The 17,528-nt window shown below is 46.6% G+C and overlaps 1 protein-coding gene across 9 annotated transcripts in view; it reads left to right on the top strand.

Moving 5' to 3' along the window:
• MBNL3 (muscleblind like splicing regulator 3) overlaps nt 1–17,528 on the top strand; it is a 132,755-nt gene that overhangs the window by 44,570 nt on the left and 70,657 nt on the right. For all 9 annotated transcript variants that reach the window (XR_014784796.1, XM_084813578.1, XM_084813579.1 and 6 more), the window contains one exon: nt 67–1,258. Coding sequence is in view for 8 of the 9 variants with exons in the window: in XM_084813578.1 (XP_084669704.1) it covers nt 1,085–1,258 (174 nt within the window). In the remaining variant the exon portion in view is untranslated. The remainder of the gene's footprint in view (nt 1–66; nt 1,259–17,528) is intronic.

Here is a 17,528-nt window from a genome sequence, read left to right as displayed (position 1 = left end):
AGAGTTGGAAGCCAGAGGGTGGGGATCTGTCTCGGCTTAGCTGATACTATTTCTTCTCTTCTGCAGGTTGCTGAAAAGTGCCTTCCTTGAAGCCGGCGCCACCACCGCTGCTTGGACTTCTGTCTAGGGCTTTGCCTCGCTCGCTTTTTAAAAATATATATACACATATATATATTCCCTTCCCTTCTCTCTTTTTTTTTTTTTTTGCTGTTCCTTTTTTTTTTTAAAGTTTGGCGTTGCTTGCAGTTCATATCCTGACGGCAACTCATCCATCTTTTTCTTTTTTTTTCCCTTCCTCTTTACAACTCAATTTGCTCAGCCATCTTTTTTTCCCCTCCTCCTGACTATGTAGCAAACTCAACTCTTCTTTTAAAAAAAAATCAAAGCAAACAAAAGGAAATCGTAACATTTCTTCTGTCGGGTTTAATGCTTGCAACGTTGTCCGTTTTTTAGAAGCGAGAAGGAAGAGTAGAAACTTGTCAAAAGATTTCTTCCCCCGCCAAGAAACGAAACCATTCCGCTCAACCTGCACCATTGCCAGCAGCCTCTGTTTTTTGTTTTTGTTTTCTGCGTGAGAATAATTGAAAGCAGTAACTGGAGAGCACAGAATCCTTGGGGGGGAGGGGATAAAAGTCTGCCAGTTGTTTTGAAATAATAATTTTGGCAGTGGCACAAAATATTATATATATATATATATATATATATATTAAAAAAATATATATAACATTTCTATTTTAACTTCGACAATTGCACTTTTTAGGAGCTGGCCTCTAATTTGATTTTTGAGTTAATTCTGATGAGATTTCTATTTTATGATTGGCTTTATGTTTAATCCTTGTTTTCGACAAACACGATTTGAGTTCAATGGAAACCTAAGTGCTGACGAATAGAAATTTTACCAAAGCAACAAGTTAGTTATTTCTTCACATTTTTTAAACTTGAATTCCCTTTTTAAACATTTTTTTCCTCTTAAAGTATCAGCAGTACTATTCTCCAGAAGAAGGGTGGTGCTGCTTCTGTTTTCATTTTCCCCCCTTTTTTTCTTCCTTTTTTTTTTTTCTTTTTTTGGGGGGTAGTTTTTAATATGGCTATGAACGTTTCTTTGGTTCGTGATACAAAATGGCTGACGTTAGAAGTGTGTCGAGAATTTCAGAGAGGTACTTGTTCTCGCTCTGACACAGAGTGCAAGTTTGCCCACCCCTCACGGAGTTGCCATGTGGAAAACGGACGAGTTATCGCCTGCTTTGACTCTCTAAAGGTAAGAATTCCCTTCACCACCTGTCTTACTGCATTGATGTGCTGTTTAGCAGTCATGGGTTAAAATGTCAAACGTGGGAACAAAATGAACTCCCTGTGCTGGCACACAGCCGGCTCCCCCAGCAGCTCTGGGGGTGGGGTTGTGGCTCACAGATAGACCGTGTATTTTGCATGCACGAAGTCCCCCCACCCCACCCTCAGCTCAAGCCGCAGCAGCTCCTGCTAAACAATCTCAGACGGGAGGGTTTGGCAAGACCTCCCATTTCAGGCCTTGCAGAGCTGCTGCTCACAGTAGTCCAAGCTGGGGCTAAGTAGACCGATGGGCTAAGTCAGCGCCATAGACTCGCACGTAGGAAAAACGTGGCGTAGGGGGAGGAATGGGGCTAGGCGCAGAAGGGCCTGTTTGGAATCTGATAATAATGCTTGGCACTTTCACAGCACTTTAGAGCGCTGACAAGTGCTTCACATATATTATCTCGCTGATCTTTGCACCAGCCCTGTAAGGTGGGTCAGTAATAATGCACCCATATTGCAGATGAGAAAGACTGAGGATGAGAGAGAGCCTGTGGCCTGTTCAGGGTTCCTGGTGCTTTCATTGGCACATAAGAGTTTTGCACTGGGCATTTTCCAGGTTGTGGTTCGTCTTTAGCTGCTGCACTAACACACCATCTTAGTATCCTGGGTTTAGATGACGGTTGCTCCTCCATATTTTTCATCCAGATCCACATTCTAGAAAAACAAGCATGTTGCCTGAGATAAACTTACTATAGCAACAGCAGAGAAAAGAGTTTAACTTGGCAACCCCACGCACTTGCTGCTTGCATTTTGGCCTCCCTTAGACTGCGCCAGCCTCTTTGAAGGCTCTGGTCATTGGTTTCTTGCCTCCTCATTCGAACAATGCAAAAGTGGGTCACATGACCACATTTTCCCGCCAGCTCAGATTGTATGGAAAGGCTGCTACCATTTCCCCCGTCCAAAAGAGTGTTCGCTCACCACATGCATTCTGTGGGAAGGCCAGCGACAGCATACTATAGCTCGTTGTGTTGGAATAACTTGTTTGCACTTTAGTGGGTTATGGGAACTGATCCTTAGAGAAAGGAAAGTGTGTTGTGTCTTATGTTGCTCCTCTAGAGAAGGGAGTTTAATTTGTGGAACTTTCAGCCTCTGGAGATCTGACTAGCATCCCCACCCTCTTTCCCCTTGCCTTTTGTAGGTAACTTAAAACTCTGTTATCCAACCAACATGTATTAGCATTCCAGGCTTTTTATTCTCTGCTGCTGCTGTGAAACTGTTGTGAATTTGTATTATTATTATTATTATTATTATTATTATATTCATTGTTTTTATTTGTTTATTAGTTGCTTTGGAGGGTGCATTGGGGGGTGTCCTATTTTGGGATCAAATGTGGGGATACAAAGTCTTTAAGAAATCTGTCAATTTGAAACGTCCTCCAAGGAGTTCAGGGTTATCCCATTTGGTCATCAACACAGCCTTGTGATGTGAGTTAGGCTGAAAGAGAGTGATGGGCCCCATGTTACCCAGGAAGCTGCCTTATTATACCAAGTCAGACCATGGGTCCATCTACCTCAAAGGGCCACGGTGGCTTAGTGGTTAAGACACTGAACTGCAGACTGGAAGGTCAGCAGGACAGCAGTTCGAGACCCGAGTGCCGCGTGACGGAGTGAGCTCCCGTCTTCAGTCCCAGCTCCTGCCAACCTAGCAGTTTAAAAGCAAGAAATTGCAAGTAGATAAATAGGTACCGCCTCGGCGGGAAAGGTAACAGCGTTCTGTGCACCTCGGTGTTCAGTCATGCCGGCCACATGACCACGGAAGCGTCTTCGGACAGCGCTGGCTCTTCGGCTTAGAAACGGGGATGAGCACCGCACCCTAGAGTCGGACACGACTGGTTGGGGACACCTTTTTACCATCTACCTCAGGTTGGCTTACACTGACTGGCACCAGCTTTCCGGGGGTTCAGGCAAGAGTCTTTTCCACCTCTATCTGAAGGATTGTCTCCTCCCATATGTGCCTGCCGGGCCCTAAGATCATCCTCTGTGGTCCTTCTCTGTGAGCCCCTGCCAAAGGAAGTGAGGCGGGTGGCTACCAGGAGAAGGGCCTTTTCTGCTGTGGCACCCTGTCTGTGGAATGAACTCCCTAGAGAGGTTCGCCTGGCACCTATGTTGCATTCCTTCTGGCGCCAGGTGAAGACCTTTTTATTCTCCCAGTATTTTAGCATTTTAGGTTCCTAGTCTTTTAGCTTTGGTGTTTTAAATCTGTATTTTAAACCTCTGCATTGCTGCTAGGTTTTATTCTGGTTGTATTGTTATATTATGGTTTTAACGGGTTCATATTTTATATTGTTTTATTCTGCGCTTTGTGGTTTTAATTTTTGTGAACCGCCCAGAGAGCTTTGGCTATTGAGTGGTATAGAAATGAAATAAATAAATATCTGGAGATGCCAGGGGTAGAACTTGGAGCCCTGTGCAGGCCAATCATATGCTCTGCCAATGCACTGTGGCCTGTCCTCTTCAATCCTTCATAGTTGTGCAGGAATTTGAATCCAAGTCTCAGGGCTGTGAATCTGCCAGGGCCCACAGCCCAGCATGACACCAACTGTTGTCCCGTAGAACCTCCTTGGCCTTGCTGCTTCTCTGGTTGCTGTCTGTTCACCTCCACACTCTGAGCATGTGAGCCAGGGCCAGCATCAAGAGTAGGCCTGGTCGGGCACCAGCCAAGGGCCCACATCCCAGCAAGGGCCCACTGACAAGAGCCCCCTGGACTTTCAGCTGCTCTTCCCCTTCGCAACCTGCCTGGTCACCTGCCTCTCGCTCTGGCCCAGACAGGGTGGATAGAAGGAGGAAGAGGAGAGGCCTCTGCCTTTTTGCTCCCTGCCTGTCAAGCGCGCACGGGGGAGCAATGATGAAAACGAGGAAGAGGCGCAAGAGCAGCTGGAGGCAATCGCGGTGAGAAAGAAGAATCACTGAGGGAGGGGGGCATAGGAGGTGCCTTGCCCTCAGGGTCCTGGAACCGGCCCTGGTGTGAGCCGTGACAAGCGGGAGGAGCAGCCTTCCCTGGCCTTGCCTCTCCTTCTGGGCAGTAGTGTAGATTGGGTCCGTGGCAAGGAGCTGGGCCTAGTTGGAGAGGGAGCTGCAGAGGCCAAAACTTGGAGCGCACGTGGGCTCCTTCACTCATTGCACCCTGGATTTGAATGTTACAATAATGGTCCCTTTGGTGGTGCTTGGACCCGTGGCTTCCGTTGTTGTTGCAAGGCCGATAGTACTCAGCGGAGGCTGGTGGCCCCCATGTCAGTGGGGCAGTCAGTCCGCTCCGGGTTTCAGCCAGAACCAGTCAGAACTCTCAAGGAACGATCCAAGGTTGCACCTTGGGTGGCTCCTTTGGAGTTCTCACTGAAACCCGGAGTGGATTCACCGCCCCACTGATGTCGGAGCCACCAGCCTCCACCGCTAGTACTCATTTCCTCGCATTTCTTGTCCGGCACAACTGGGCCAGAGGGCATTACAAGAGTCGCTGTGTCTGACTTTGCTCTGGGGCATGATGGCAGACAGCCGGAATTAAGAGCTACCATCCCTACTCCCTTGCAGAGGTTCCTCAGATGAAGCGACACGGGAACGTGCCTTCCCCCGAGTCAGACTGTTGTTCCAGCCAGCCTGGTATGGTTTGCTCGCCCTTCTCCAGGGTCTTGAGCCGAGAGGTCTCTCCCATCACCCGCTCCTTCAGGGGTGTTGAACTCAGGCCTGCGGACCAAACCTGGCTTGCCTGAGGTCTCTGTCCAACCTCCAGGTTCCCCCGACTGCTGATGATTTGGAAGTTTCTCTGTTTTTGTGCTCTCTCCCCCCCCCCAAATTCTGAAAGATTGAAATGCCTGTCCGAAGGCTCAGTTACTGCCAGTAAGAGCTTTAAGCTAAAATGTGCTGGGTTTTGACCCCGCCCTCTTCCCTTTGGCCCTGCCCCTTTTTGCCCATCTACAAACCAGTCACAGCAGACTGGTTACCGGATCTTGCTTTTCTGATCTCGTGACTGTACTGGCCGTGCTTGAAATGGCAGAATTTAGTTGCAGAATTGAATAAATGGAAAGGGAAGTGAGTTGCATCACATTTTTATCCTGCCTTTTTATTTGCCCAAAGAGCTCAGCACTGCGGAAATGCCTTCCCACCATTTTATCCTCACAACAAACCTGTGAGATAGGAGAGGTTGTGACTGATCCAGTGTCACCCAAAAGGAACCTCATGGCTGAGTGAGGATTCGAACCTCGGTGTCGCCAGTCCAAGACCCACACCATGACGCACTCCCTCAACCTAGTGCCCTCCAAATCTTTTGGACTTCAACTCCCACCTGCTCTGGCCAGCATGACCAATGGTGAGGGTTGTGGTCCCAAATATCTGGCAGGCACCACATTGGGCTGTGATACATTGGCTCACATGTTGAAGGGCTGTGGTACTAATCCCCCCCCACTCCTGTGGTAGAGCAAGGACCATAGCTCAATCATAGAGCACCTGCTTTGCATGCAGAACGTCCCAGCATCTCCAGGTAAGGCTGGAAACATTCCTGCCTGGCACCCTGGAGAGCCGCTGCTGCCAGTCAGTGTCGACAATACTGGGCTAGATGGACTGAGCTAGGTCCAGCTCAGGATAGGACAGCTTCCGAAGTTCCTTCCAGGCCAGATGTGATGGGGAGTCACTGTCTCCCAGGAGCACTAGCCTGAGGCTGTGAAGGCAAAGGTTTGGACCGTGGGAGGGAGCAAGGAGGGAGCTCGCATCAAACCTTCAAGTACCTGCCTGCTCAAGAAGCACCAGAGTGGTTGCCGTGCCTAGCAGAACTGCCTCCTACCTGAGGAAACCCCAGTTTAATGACGGTTATTCTGGACTTGAGGGGTGCAGCAGCAGTACTAGAGAAGTGCAAAACTTCCAGCGCTGAGGTAGATGCTGACCTGTGCTGCGAGTGTCTTGGGCTTCCGAGGAGGAGGTGTTGCGTTCACCAGAGCGGGGCTGTATCCTCTGAGACACCAGTGCAAGCAAGAAAGGCCTAAGTGGGAGTGGCCCCCTACTTGAAAAAATTAACGCTGAGGCCAGGTCATCATTCAAAGTGAGAGAGGCACCTTGGCTGAGATTTTAGGACAGATCTCAGATATGGTTTGTCACTGGTAGTAAGTGGCTAAAACCAAGGGAACCCTTTCAAGAATTTTGTTGCCTGGCTGTCTTGCCCATTGGAGTTTGGTTAGGGCATAGCACGCCCCTGTGCTGTCTTAGAGGAACGTGTAGGAGGTTTGTGTTACAAATGGGATACCGAGGTAGCCCTGCTGGGCGGCTGAAACAGGATTGAAAGGGTTGAGGCGTTTTACCGTCTGTTGTTCAAGCCTGGCTGGTTTTTCTGGAAGTTAGTGCAGCTTCACTGCTTTTCAGGTAGGGAACCTTTGAACCCTTTTTTGAAACTTTACGCACATTCCTGCCAGCTAAAGATGCAAGGGAAGAATTGTAATGAACGGCCATTCAGGATTTGGGCCCCTTGTATGGCCAATCTTGGGTTGGCCTGGAAGTATAAACTGAAGATCTAGAAATCATATGCAGTGTGGAACTTTTTAACTGTGCGACATTTCGATAATTAGTTTTATAGGTGTCTTATTAATGCAGATAATTAAAAAATGTGTTTACTTTTTTTTTTTAAGTGGACTTCACGAATCAGGCTCCTCTGCCCAAATTGTGCCCACCTGGGGGAAAATACAGCACAGAGGGTCCACCAGATGGCCCTGCCCCGTTCCCCAGTCCCCACCCATTTCCCCTAATGACTGATCGTTTGGTTGTTTCCTAGCTTTTGTGCAGTTTTTCCCCCACTCTGAAAGGTTGAAATGCCTCTCCTAAGGTTTAGTTACTGGCACTCGGAGGGTTAAGCTGAAATATGCTGGTATTTTTGGCCCCGACCCCTATGGTCCCACCCACCACTGGAATGCGGCCCCTGAGAGCTTCTCTGAAATGGAATGCAGCCCTTGGGCTAAAAGAGGTTCTGCACCCTTGGCATAAATGCATTCCAATAAGTCAAATAGGTTTGTTTGGGGCTGCCCATGTTGGGTTTGTAAGAAGGTTTGTGCACAGCAGGAGGGAAAAAAATGGCAGTGCCAAAGAGTTTATTTTTAAAGGCAAAGCCTGTCAGGATTCCTTTTGCACACACTGAACTTCAAACGCCAAATCAAACACAGACAAGAGTCTTCAATCTACAGCTTTTAATCCATTACCACAAAGGGTCATACAGATGCAAATTTTCAGTGACTCTCAGTCTGCAAGGAAATACCTTCAGGGGGTTCAAAAGGTAGCTACGAAAGTTGCCCACCGTTTGAAAGAAAGGTGGTCTCACTAGCCTAACTTAAGGGATTGGGGGAGGTCTTTCTCTTTCTCGTGAGGTTTCTAAGCGCCGCTGTCCTCGCAGGGCCAGTCAGGTAGACCTTCTAAGTTCCGCCCCGGCCTTCTCCCTCTTGGCTCTGCGTCTGTGCCTGGCATCTATTAATTCAGACTCCCCAAACCTGCCTCTCCCTGTTCACTGTCTCTCACAGGTGGGGGGGGTGAAGAGGGACCTTCCTCCTCCAGCTGGACCTTTGAAACCTGAGGAGCCTGCCTAACCATGTCTGGACTAGCCTGGCAACATACCTCCCCCATGTCTGGCAGTTCTTCTTCAGAATCTGAACTACTCTCCCACTCCCTGCGCTCAGAAGCACTCCTAACATCGCCTTTCATGCTCGAAAAATAGAAATTTAGTATGGTGTGTAATATGAGTATTTTCTATTTTATCCCACCATTTCTCCAAGGAGTTCAGAGCAGCATGGCCCAAGGACCACCCACCAAGCTTCATAGCTGAGCAGGGATTTCTACCAGGGTCTCACCCAGTCTTTACTCTGACACTCGAAATACTAAACCACACCATCTCAACAGTTTTTGACTTACTGGGCCAGTTCACACGATCACCACAGCCCATGTTATTTAAGCCACGGTGAGTTGTGGCGTGTGTTAGCCGCCATTTTTAATATTCAACCCCTCGGTTCAGACAGGGTTGTTTGTGGGGGAAACAGCCCTCCAATAAATCTACAACAGACTATGGGCTATTTGAGGGTTGTTTCGCACCCCAAAGACCCCTGCCACCCAGGTTCAGGCAATATGGCAAACCATGGCAACCCCCTGCCAGGGTTGAGTATTCAAACTGGCTGCCAGCATTCACCACAACCCACCATGGCTTAAATAAGCGACAGAGGGCTGCAGTGATCATGTGAACCTGGTCAGTCATAGAATCATAGAATAGTCGGGTTGGAAGGGGCCTACAAGGCCATCGAGTCCAACCCCCTGCTCAGTGCAAGAATCCAAGTCAGATTCCTGATTTGGGTTCCAGTCTTCCATAGACTTGGATTCCGGTCTTCCATAGGGGCAGGAGAATTTTGTGCTCTCTTCTTCCCCTCTCTTCTTTAACAGCAGTTTACTTGGAGTATGTTTTAACAGTACCTGCATACGCTGCATATGTTTGACAAGGCTCCTTCTTTGCGTTGAATCTTTTGCCTGACTTCCCTGTCAGTTACTGCTTGATTTGCAGAAAGGGGTGTTAGGAAGAAGATGGGGCTGCTGCTGAAAACTGGAGAACCACAAAAACTGGAGTGCTCCTTCCTCTTCCATAACATCTGAGTTTACTTTCTCCATGTCCCAACATCATTCTACTATATTTCAGTGCTTGTCCCCCCTCCCCACGCTCCACTCTTCACTCCCCACTGACTAGCAGTTGCAGGAAGACCCATTGTAATGACATCAAGATGTGAAATAAATGAATCCAGATGTTACGGAGGAGAAAGCGGGAACTTAACACATGGCTGCCATTTTCAGCAGCATCCCTGAGTTCTTTGTGACATGCAGTCAAGTATCATCATCATAATTTTATTATTTTTATTTACTTAAAGGTTTTTTCATCCTGCTCCTCAGCCAAAAAGGCTCCCAGGGCAGCTTACAAACAATCACCGAAACAAGACGGCCCCTGCACAGAGGCTTACAATCTAAAAAGACACAAAACACAAGGAAAAGGGGAAACATTCCCTGGGTAGTGAAGAGGAATAATAATTACAAAAACATAATTTATAACTTACATCCTACTCTTCCACATTAGTACTTGGGAGCACAGGAGCGGAGAACTATGTTCCTAGCAAAGTCCGCATTTCCTTGGTTGTAACCTCCAGAGGTGGTGTTCCAGCAAGAGGTGGGGCCAGTCCAAAAGCAGGTGCAGTTTGCAAAATGGTGAGGTTTGAAACTAGACTTAGGTCTGCATTTAGCCCTTGGACCTCAGGTTCTCCACCTCTACCATGCTAGAATGAAACCAGCGTTAAAGGCTTGTCAAGAATTCCGCCTTTCATTGCTGTCCTGTCCTTCTTTGTGAGTCGCTATGTATGTTGACAGTGCAATCTAAATAAATAAATGATGATGATGATAATAAACCAAATTGACACAATTAGCTAGGGAGATTCAATCCTGTATACTAAAAGCGAACTCAGTATCTCAGTGCCAATCTTTAGGGAAGCATCAGCATGCTTCAGGGAAATCCAGGGTTTGCAGAAGTATAACACTCTTCAGGGGGAAAAAAAACCCTTAGGGACAATTTAAAAATCTAAAAAAAAAATCCTAATAATAAAATCCTGAGTATCTGGTGTGCGGGGGGCAGGGGGGACAGACAGGAGGAGGAGGTGAAATAAAATGGAGTATGCTGGAAGAGGGTCTGGCTGGCTCCATGCTGCAACATTTCATTGCAGGAGCCCTCCATGTTGCAACATTTCATTGCAGGAGCCCTCCATGCTGCCACATTTCATTGTAGGTCACACTTGTTCAGTTACATTTCTTATTTATACTCTGCTCTTCTACCCCTAGGATAGTTTTGTAATATACGAAATATCAAAAGAGGGGCCGAAACCCCTCTTTATATGTATAAAAATACATACTAAAGAAAAATAAGGCACATGAAAACCATTACAGTAACTCTAGGAAAAGCAACAATCTAAAATATAATACAAAACTGGCATCAGTAAAAACAACCAACTCTTAAAAGCCCCCTTTTTTTTTAACATTTTCACCCCCACCTAAAAGAAATTGGTGGGAACAGCCTGACAGATCTCTATAAAAGGGTACTCAAGACCAGCAGTGCCACCCTTAAGAAGGCCCTGCCTCTCATGGTCATTGACCTAATGGCCTGAGACAGTACACAGAGCACAAATCCTCCAAGGTTGATCTTAAAGCTCAGGTAGGTCGGTATGGGAGGAGATGATCCCATACGTTGACATGTGCTTCAGTTAACTCAAGAGATTTTCCCTTTCCTCTGAATTAATCTTACTAACGCTTTCTTCATGCTCTTGTTTCTGCTGTGTTTTATTCCTGAAGAACAGGAACCGGAAAAGCCTGTAGCATCGCTCTCATTAATGTGGATTCAATAGCTAATTCCCAGATCCTTGAACAATGTTGAGTCAAACTGTTATTTAAAAAGAAAGAATTTCTGTGTGTATGGGTTTTTTCCCCTTTGTTCTGCTGTGTCCTTGGATGCTTTGAGCTGTGGCCAACAGCGCCAGCACAAATATTTTGGATAAGAAGATTAATATGTTTACATTGGTTTTTATGACATTTGTTCAGCGCCTAAATATTTTGTGCAACAATCCAGTTTGAGTCCTGTAATTGGTGCCCGTCCAACATAGCGACTGAACTGTGTTTTTATATCTGAACATGTTGGTTTCCTTATGTGGATTTCTGACTTGGAAACCAATCAGCTTGACTTGCTAAGCAGGACTGCTGCAATTTACCTTCAGAGGGGCATCACGTTTCTTTCTTTGCCCCCCACTAAATTTGGAGCCTGTTTGTGTTCTGGCTTTCCAATCTCCAGGAAAAACTAGGGTCGTGCAGTGTATCTGTGGCCAAGTACAAAGCACCAGTCCTCTTCCTCTTCCCAGTAGCTCTTTCTGGCTAATGGGAAAAGGAGAAACTTGGAGTTGTATGACAGTTTTGTTTCCTGTTTACAAATCACGAGAACTTGTCGCACGATTTGTGACCCTGAACGTGAGCAGGAACATAATTCTCTGGAAATGTTTGCGATTTTCCAAGCTTGTGTTCACATTCAGAAGTGCGCACTAGTGAACACGTGTACTTGTGCAAGTGCACACTTCAAAAAATATCTGTGTGTCGTTCCCCCGCCGCATTTTCATGCTTTAGCCTATGGGGAAAGGTGTGCATTTGGGGTGCACGTTTGGAAAAGTGCACATTTTTCATGTTCAAAAAATGTACACTTTTCCTGTTCAGGCAGGGGAGAATGCTCACATTTGGGAGTGGGAATGAGGTAGTATGAGCATCAAGATGGAAAACGGAGAACATCAATGAACTCAAACATTGTTTGCTCTTCCGTCCCTATAGAAAGTTGCCTACAGAGCCATGTGTCAAAGGGAAAAACCAGTGGCAGTTATGACATTGCAATCTGCCGGCGTCTTTCAGATCATGTTACATCCTGGCAGATCTGTGTAATTAAACTGACTGAACTGACAGTAATCCTTAAAAGTGCACATGGTGATTTGGAGAGAAATGCCAGGTAGTTGCACAGGAGCAATCTATGGTATTTAATTGTAAAATAATGCTGACCTTGCTCACTGTTGACCAAACTGTCAACTGGGAGTGCACTGTTTTTTAAAAACAATTAGAGAGGCCCTTATTTAAACAAGCACTTACTTATTCAAAACATCTCAGTGCCACTCGTCCTGTTCAAATCCCGTAACAAGTGGTATGTGAAGTAGCTTACAAAAATCATTAAAAAGACAGATCCACCAAAATATATCAATACAGTGAGAGAGGACAGCAGATTTTGGCTTTGGCTATTAGGCAGTATAGAAATGTAATAAATAAATACATTTAAAACACCAGCAGCATCCTGTCTGGCTTGCAGCAATGGCCTGGGTTGCACGTAAGGAGAAGTCAGAATTCTTTAAAGTTATTACTTATTTAGCTTAAGGGAAAAGATGAATAAAGGGAGGAGGCATGGCAGAAGTGTATAAAATTATAAACCCGAGGTGATCCAATGAAGCGGAGTGCTGGACAGTTCAGGACAAAGGGGGGCTTCCATACAGGACTTTTATTGCCCTGCCTCGTTCACGGAATTTTACAGGCGGTCCAGACGATGATGTCTTCAGTTTGTAGCCCTCTCTTGTTTTCCAGATGCCTTTTCCATCTTTTTTCTTAGTGGAAGAAAAAGACAGAATAGTTGCATGATGCCTTTTGAGAGCACTAGGCGCCCTTCTGTCTGGAAACACCCAAAAGCCAGTCTTCGCCTGAACGAGGTTGGAGACCAACCTGATAGGCAGGTAGATTCTAAAGCTTGGGCAGACAACCTTGTGCCCTCCAGATGTTTTGAGCTACAATTCCCATCAGCCCCATCCAGCATGGGGAATGGTTGGGGATAAGGGACGTGTAGTCCAAAACATCTGGAGCGCACCAGGTTGCCTACCCCATTCTAGAGCACCTTTGACCGTCTTGGCAAGACACCTGTTTGCCTGTGGATCTGTTAGGCAGAGTGTTTAAACTCTGGGAGTGTCTGCTCTTTCCAGCCTTTATTCTTTGCACATCTGCAGCAGGCTCTTGCTGTTGGAGGGGTGTTCCGGGGACAAACTTGCAAAGTAAGAAGGGAAAATTACCATAGCACCGAGCTTGAAGCTGCATGAATATTTCAGGAGCTCTTGGCTGTTACACACGGCTTCGCATGCTTTGCACGTAGCATGCATGTTGCATCCCTTGCCTCTAAACTGATTCCGTGGGATTGCCTGTACCATGCAGAGCTGGGGTGCGTATGAGCACCTTGGAAGGGGAAACTACCTTTCTGTCTGTGGCGTGCAGTTGCTGTTATGCTGTCCAGGCACCCAAGTGCCTGCTGAAGTTTGAGAAGTCAACGAAATTCTTTGTCATTTTTGGCTTCTCTGGCTCACGTTGCGCCCTCCCTACGCCTCAAGTGGTTTCCCAAATGGCAGCGCTCGGATCTGTTAGCCGGTGCGTGCCCTGCAGGATCAGGCCTGCAAGTGGCTGGTTGGAAGGCGAGTACGTAGTCCAAGTTAGGCTAAAATCAGGTCCGGAGCACCGAACACAGATCAGAGGGAGCAGAGGCAGGTGTATCACTGAGGTCAGGTTGATTATCAGATTCCAAAAGGCAGCAGACACAGGAATCGGTATGGCTGCTCTTTGACAGGTCGCCGACACAGCCTGGGACTGTTTAGAATAGAAAATGTTGAGTACAAGGAGATATGATAGAGGTGTACAAAATTATGCATGGTGTGGAGAAAGTGGATAAGGAGAGGTTTTACTGCATTAGACCAAGGTCCATCTGGTCCGCCATTCTGTTCACATGGTGGCCAACAGAAAATCCACAACAGAAAACCCACAAGGACATGAGTCCAACACCTTCTCCTGCCCATGTTCCCCAGTGACCAATGTACATAGGCATACTGCCTCTAATACTGGAAGTAGTACATAGCCATCAGGACCGGCAGCCATGGATAGCCTTCTCCTCCAGGAATTTGTCCAATCCCCTTTTAAAGCCTTCTAGATCAGTGGCCATCACTACATCTTGTGGACGTTCATAGAAGGTATCCTCTAGTTCATAGAGTTGGAAGGGGCCTACAAGACCATCGAGTCCAACCCCCTGCTCAGTGCAGGAAGCCTGATTCCCAGGCAGTCTCCTATCCAAGTACTAACCAGGGCTGACCCTGCTTAGCTTCCAAGATCAAACGAGATCAGGCGCATCCAGCCCTTTGCTCGTCTTAGTTAATTCCATAGTTTAACTCTGTGCTGGGTGAAGAAGTCCTTCCTTTTATCTGTCCTGAATCTCCCACCAATCGGCTTCATTGGATGACCCCAGGTTCCAGTATTAGAAGAGAGGGAGAAAAATACCTCCCTATCCACTTTCTCCACACCATGCATAATCTTGTACACCTCTGACATGTCTCCCCTGACACACTCTTTTTCTAAGCTAAACAATCCCAGTTTGGTGCAGCTGGCTGGGAACGCCAGGAGTTTCAGTACAGCACATCTGGAGGCTCCCAGGTAGGGATGGGTGAATCTGTCAATTTTGGTTTTGTGTTTTTCCAGTCTTCAGTTTGATTCATCCAGAAAGTTCAGAATTTTTGTTAACATTTTCATGAAAATTCATGAGTGCATTTTTGCCTAATACACACATTTTTTGCAAGCTGTTTTCCCGATACAGTGCATATCGGAATGTTATTTTCTCTAATATACACATATTTGATTGGAGAACTCCACTGCAAAATTCAGAAACATGAGAATTTCAAAGGATAACTTGAGTTTCAGTTTGCATAGTGGTTTGGGAGTGCGAAATTAGGTTAATTCACATTAAACTGTTACCTGAACAAATTTCTCCCCCATCCCTAATGCCAAGTTGGAAGGCTAGAGTAGACACTATTGGGTTAGTGAAATTACTGGTCTGACTCGACATGACGCAGCTTTTCGTGTTCATAATCTGGAATAAATCTAACACTTCTTTGCGGCTGTGCATTGCACCAGAAGATTAGTAGTACAGAGCAAGCTGTCCACCATTTCTTCTTGTCGAGGAACTACTGATAGCAGGTGGTGATGCAGCAGGTTGCAGCAAACGATCTGAGAAAAACTTCGGTCGTCATGCGCTCAGTGGATGCTGGGGGTAAAAGTGGCGCACCAAACACAGAGTGGTCATATGAGTTTTGGGTTATTCTATGTTGTATGATCATTTGACTTGTGCCCAGCAGTCAATTTTATCCGCCCATTTAGCTTACTAAGTCATCACTATAAGGAAACATGTATTCTTGGTCGTAGCAGGATGTGGCAGATAACACGGCTTTTGCAGAAGGATGGGTTTAATTTTAAACTGCGTACACCAGATGTTTCATGTATTCTTTCAAACTGCATCTTTAGATTTATCTGTCAAAGAGAGAAGCGGTTTGGGGTGCTTGATATGGACCTGGAAGTTCTGGAATAGGGTAAAATCCAACATAAGGTCTACTTAGAGTAGACCCATTGAAATTAATGGTATTTAAGTTAGTCATTGCTAATCTAATTCTTGTTCATTTCAGTAGGTCTGCTGTAAGTAGGATTTATGTTGGATTTTACCCATAACGTTGTAGGCTGTGTAGCAGAAAGGCTGGATGGGAGAACATCAGAAGCTGCCATATACCAGGTCAAACTGTTGGTCCATCTACCCCATCATTGTCTACCCTGAGTAGCAGCAGCTCCCCAGGGTCCCTCAGGCAGAAAGGGTCTTTTCCATCACCTGCTACCTGATTCTTTTGAATTGAAGATGCTGTCAATTGAACCTGTGGCCTTCTGCATGCAAAGCATGTCCTCTGGAGCACCTACTGCAAGGCCTCCTCCACAGAAGCTTTTAGCACCTGGACAGGTCGTCCTTCAGGTACACTGGTCCCTGACCATTTAGGACTCTAAAAGGCAACATCAGCATGGAAACAGGTTATCAGTATAGTTCTTTAACAACATGAATTGACCAGAGCACTGGTCTGTCTAGCTCACTATTGACTACACCATCCTGGTGGCCTCCAGATGTTTTGAACCCAGCCGTGCTGGTTGGCACTGACGGGTGTTAAAGACCAAAACATCTGGGGGGACAAGGTTGAGGAAGGCTAGGCTCTCCAGAGTCTCTCAGACAGGGGTCTTTCCCAGCCATCGTTGCAGATGTCAGGGATTGAACCTGGGACCCTCTGCATGGAAATCACGTGCTGCGGTTATGAGCTACGATCCCTCCGTTTCGGAGGAGTGCTGGGTTTGTTTTAGGATATGAGTATGTGAAGCCTACCATCTGTTGAGTAAGACCGGTGGTCCCTGTAGCCCAGTGCCGTATACTCAGGGGTGGGCAGAAAATAGATCTCTAAATTTTTGGACTTCAGTTCCCAGCATTCCTGACCATTGGCCATGCTGCCTGGGGCTCATGGGAGCTGAAGCCCAGAACAGCTGGATATACCTTCTGCCCACCCCTGCTCTAAGCGGCAGCCATTCCCCAAGCTTTCAAGCATAGATCTTTGATTCTGCTAGGGAGTGAACTTGGGTCGTCCTCATCGTCCTCCTAATCTTTGTCACTTTATGTGTATGATACTTTTCCCTAGTAAAACTTGCTCAAAGCAGCTCACAACATCAGTATAAAACATTACATTTCAAGAAGATTCACTAACAATCACAAAGAGAGCAAGATTCAAATCTCATAATTTGAGTTATGAGATTGATACTCATGATTGAATTGATACTCATGAGTATCAGTAAAAATACTCTAAGGCTAAATACTTCATACTAGGGCCTAACGATAGAAATGCAAAAACATACTCCAAATAGCAGCAGAAGGAATACATCTTATCCAAGGCTAACTGTTGTCCCTTAGCAGCAGCCCTGAAACTCTGTTGGTCTCTGGTCACCTTCAGCAACGGGAGCAGGCTTTGTAGCTGGAATCAGTCAGGGCCTCATCCTCCCAGGCCAAGTGGAAATGAGCCAGAGAAGCAAGGACCTGGTCTTGCAGGACTCACAGCTAGATGCAAAGTATGTAGTCTTCCACTGAGCCATGGCATGTCCCCAAACGTTATACCAAGCTGAGTTTTCCTTCTCTCACTTGTATGACTTCCAGTGAACTGAAATACCAGTTCTTCCATTACCTAGCACCTGGGAAGATCCTGCTTGCTGTGATTTGGCAGCATTTAAAGTGGTGGATCCATTTCCATTGTAAGATACACATCTTTGAATTGAATTGGATTCAGTGCTTTCAAGTACAGCACATAATTCCGGTGTGGTTCCATTCATGCTTACGAAAGGTTTGGTATCTTGCCCTCTAGTACAGGCTGACTTCTATCATCTACCTGGGTCGGGTCAGCTCCCAGTGATGGACAATGTTGCTGCATTGGTTTGCTTCTGCATCAGAGCTACCATGGCAGCCTCCTGTTCCAACTGGTTTGCCTTGCCACCCATGCAGCCTTCCTTAATTTTCCAAGTTGGAACTATGGCATCACAGTTCGGCCTCTTTCACATGAATGCAACAGGAACTATCAGAGGCTGGGGGGGCACCTCCACAAGGGAGAGGGTGCGGTGCTTCCAGATGAGCTTTTTATTGTGTAATCACGTGGCCTAATTCACAGAATTTTATGGTGGAGTCCAGACCAAAGATGCCAGAGGAATCTATCCGGGGGGTGGAGTTCACCAAGCTTCCAGCACCTCGGGCCCGTGGACTTCGGCTCACTT

This window comes from Heloderma suspectum, chromosome 9 (assembly GCF_057233095.1).
Source record: "Heloderma suspectum isolate Gila_16-S chromosome 9, 16-S_ref, whole genome shotgun sequence".
NCBI lineage: Eukaryota > Metazoa > Chordata > Lepidosauria > Squamata > Helodermatidae > Heloderma > Heloderma suspectum.
Note: the sequence above shows the minus strand (reverse complement) of the source record. Positions and strands in the feature narration are given on the sequence as shown.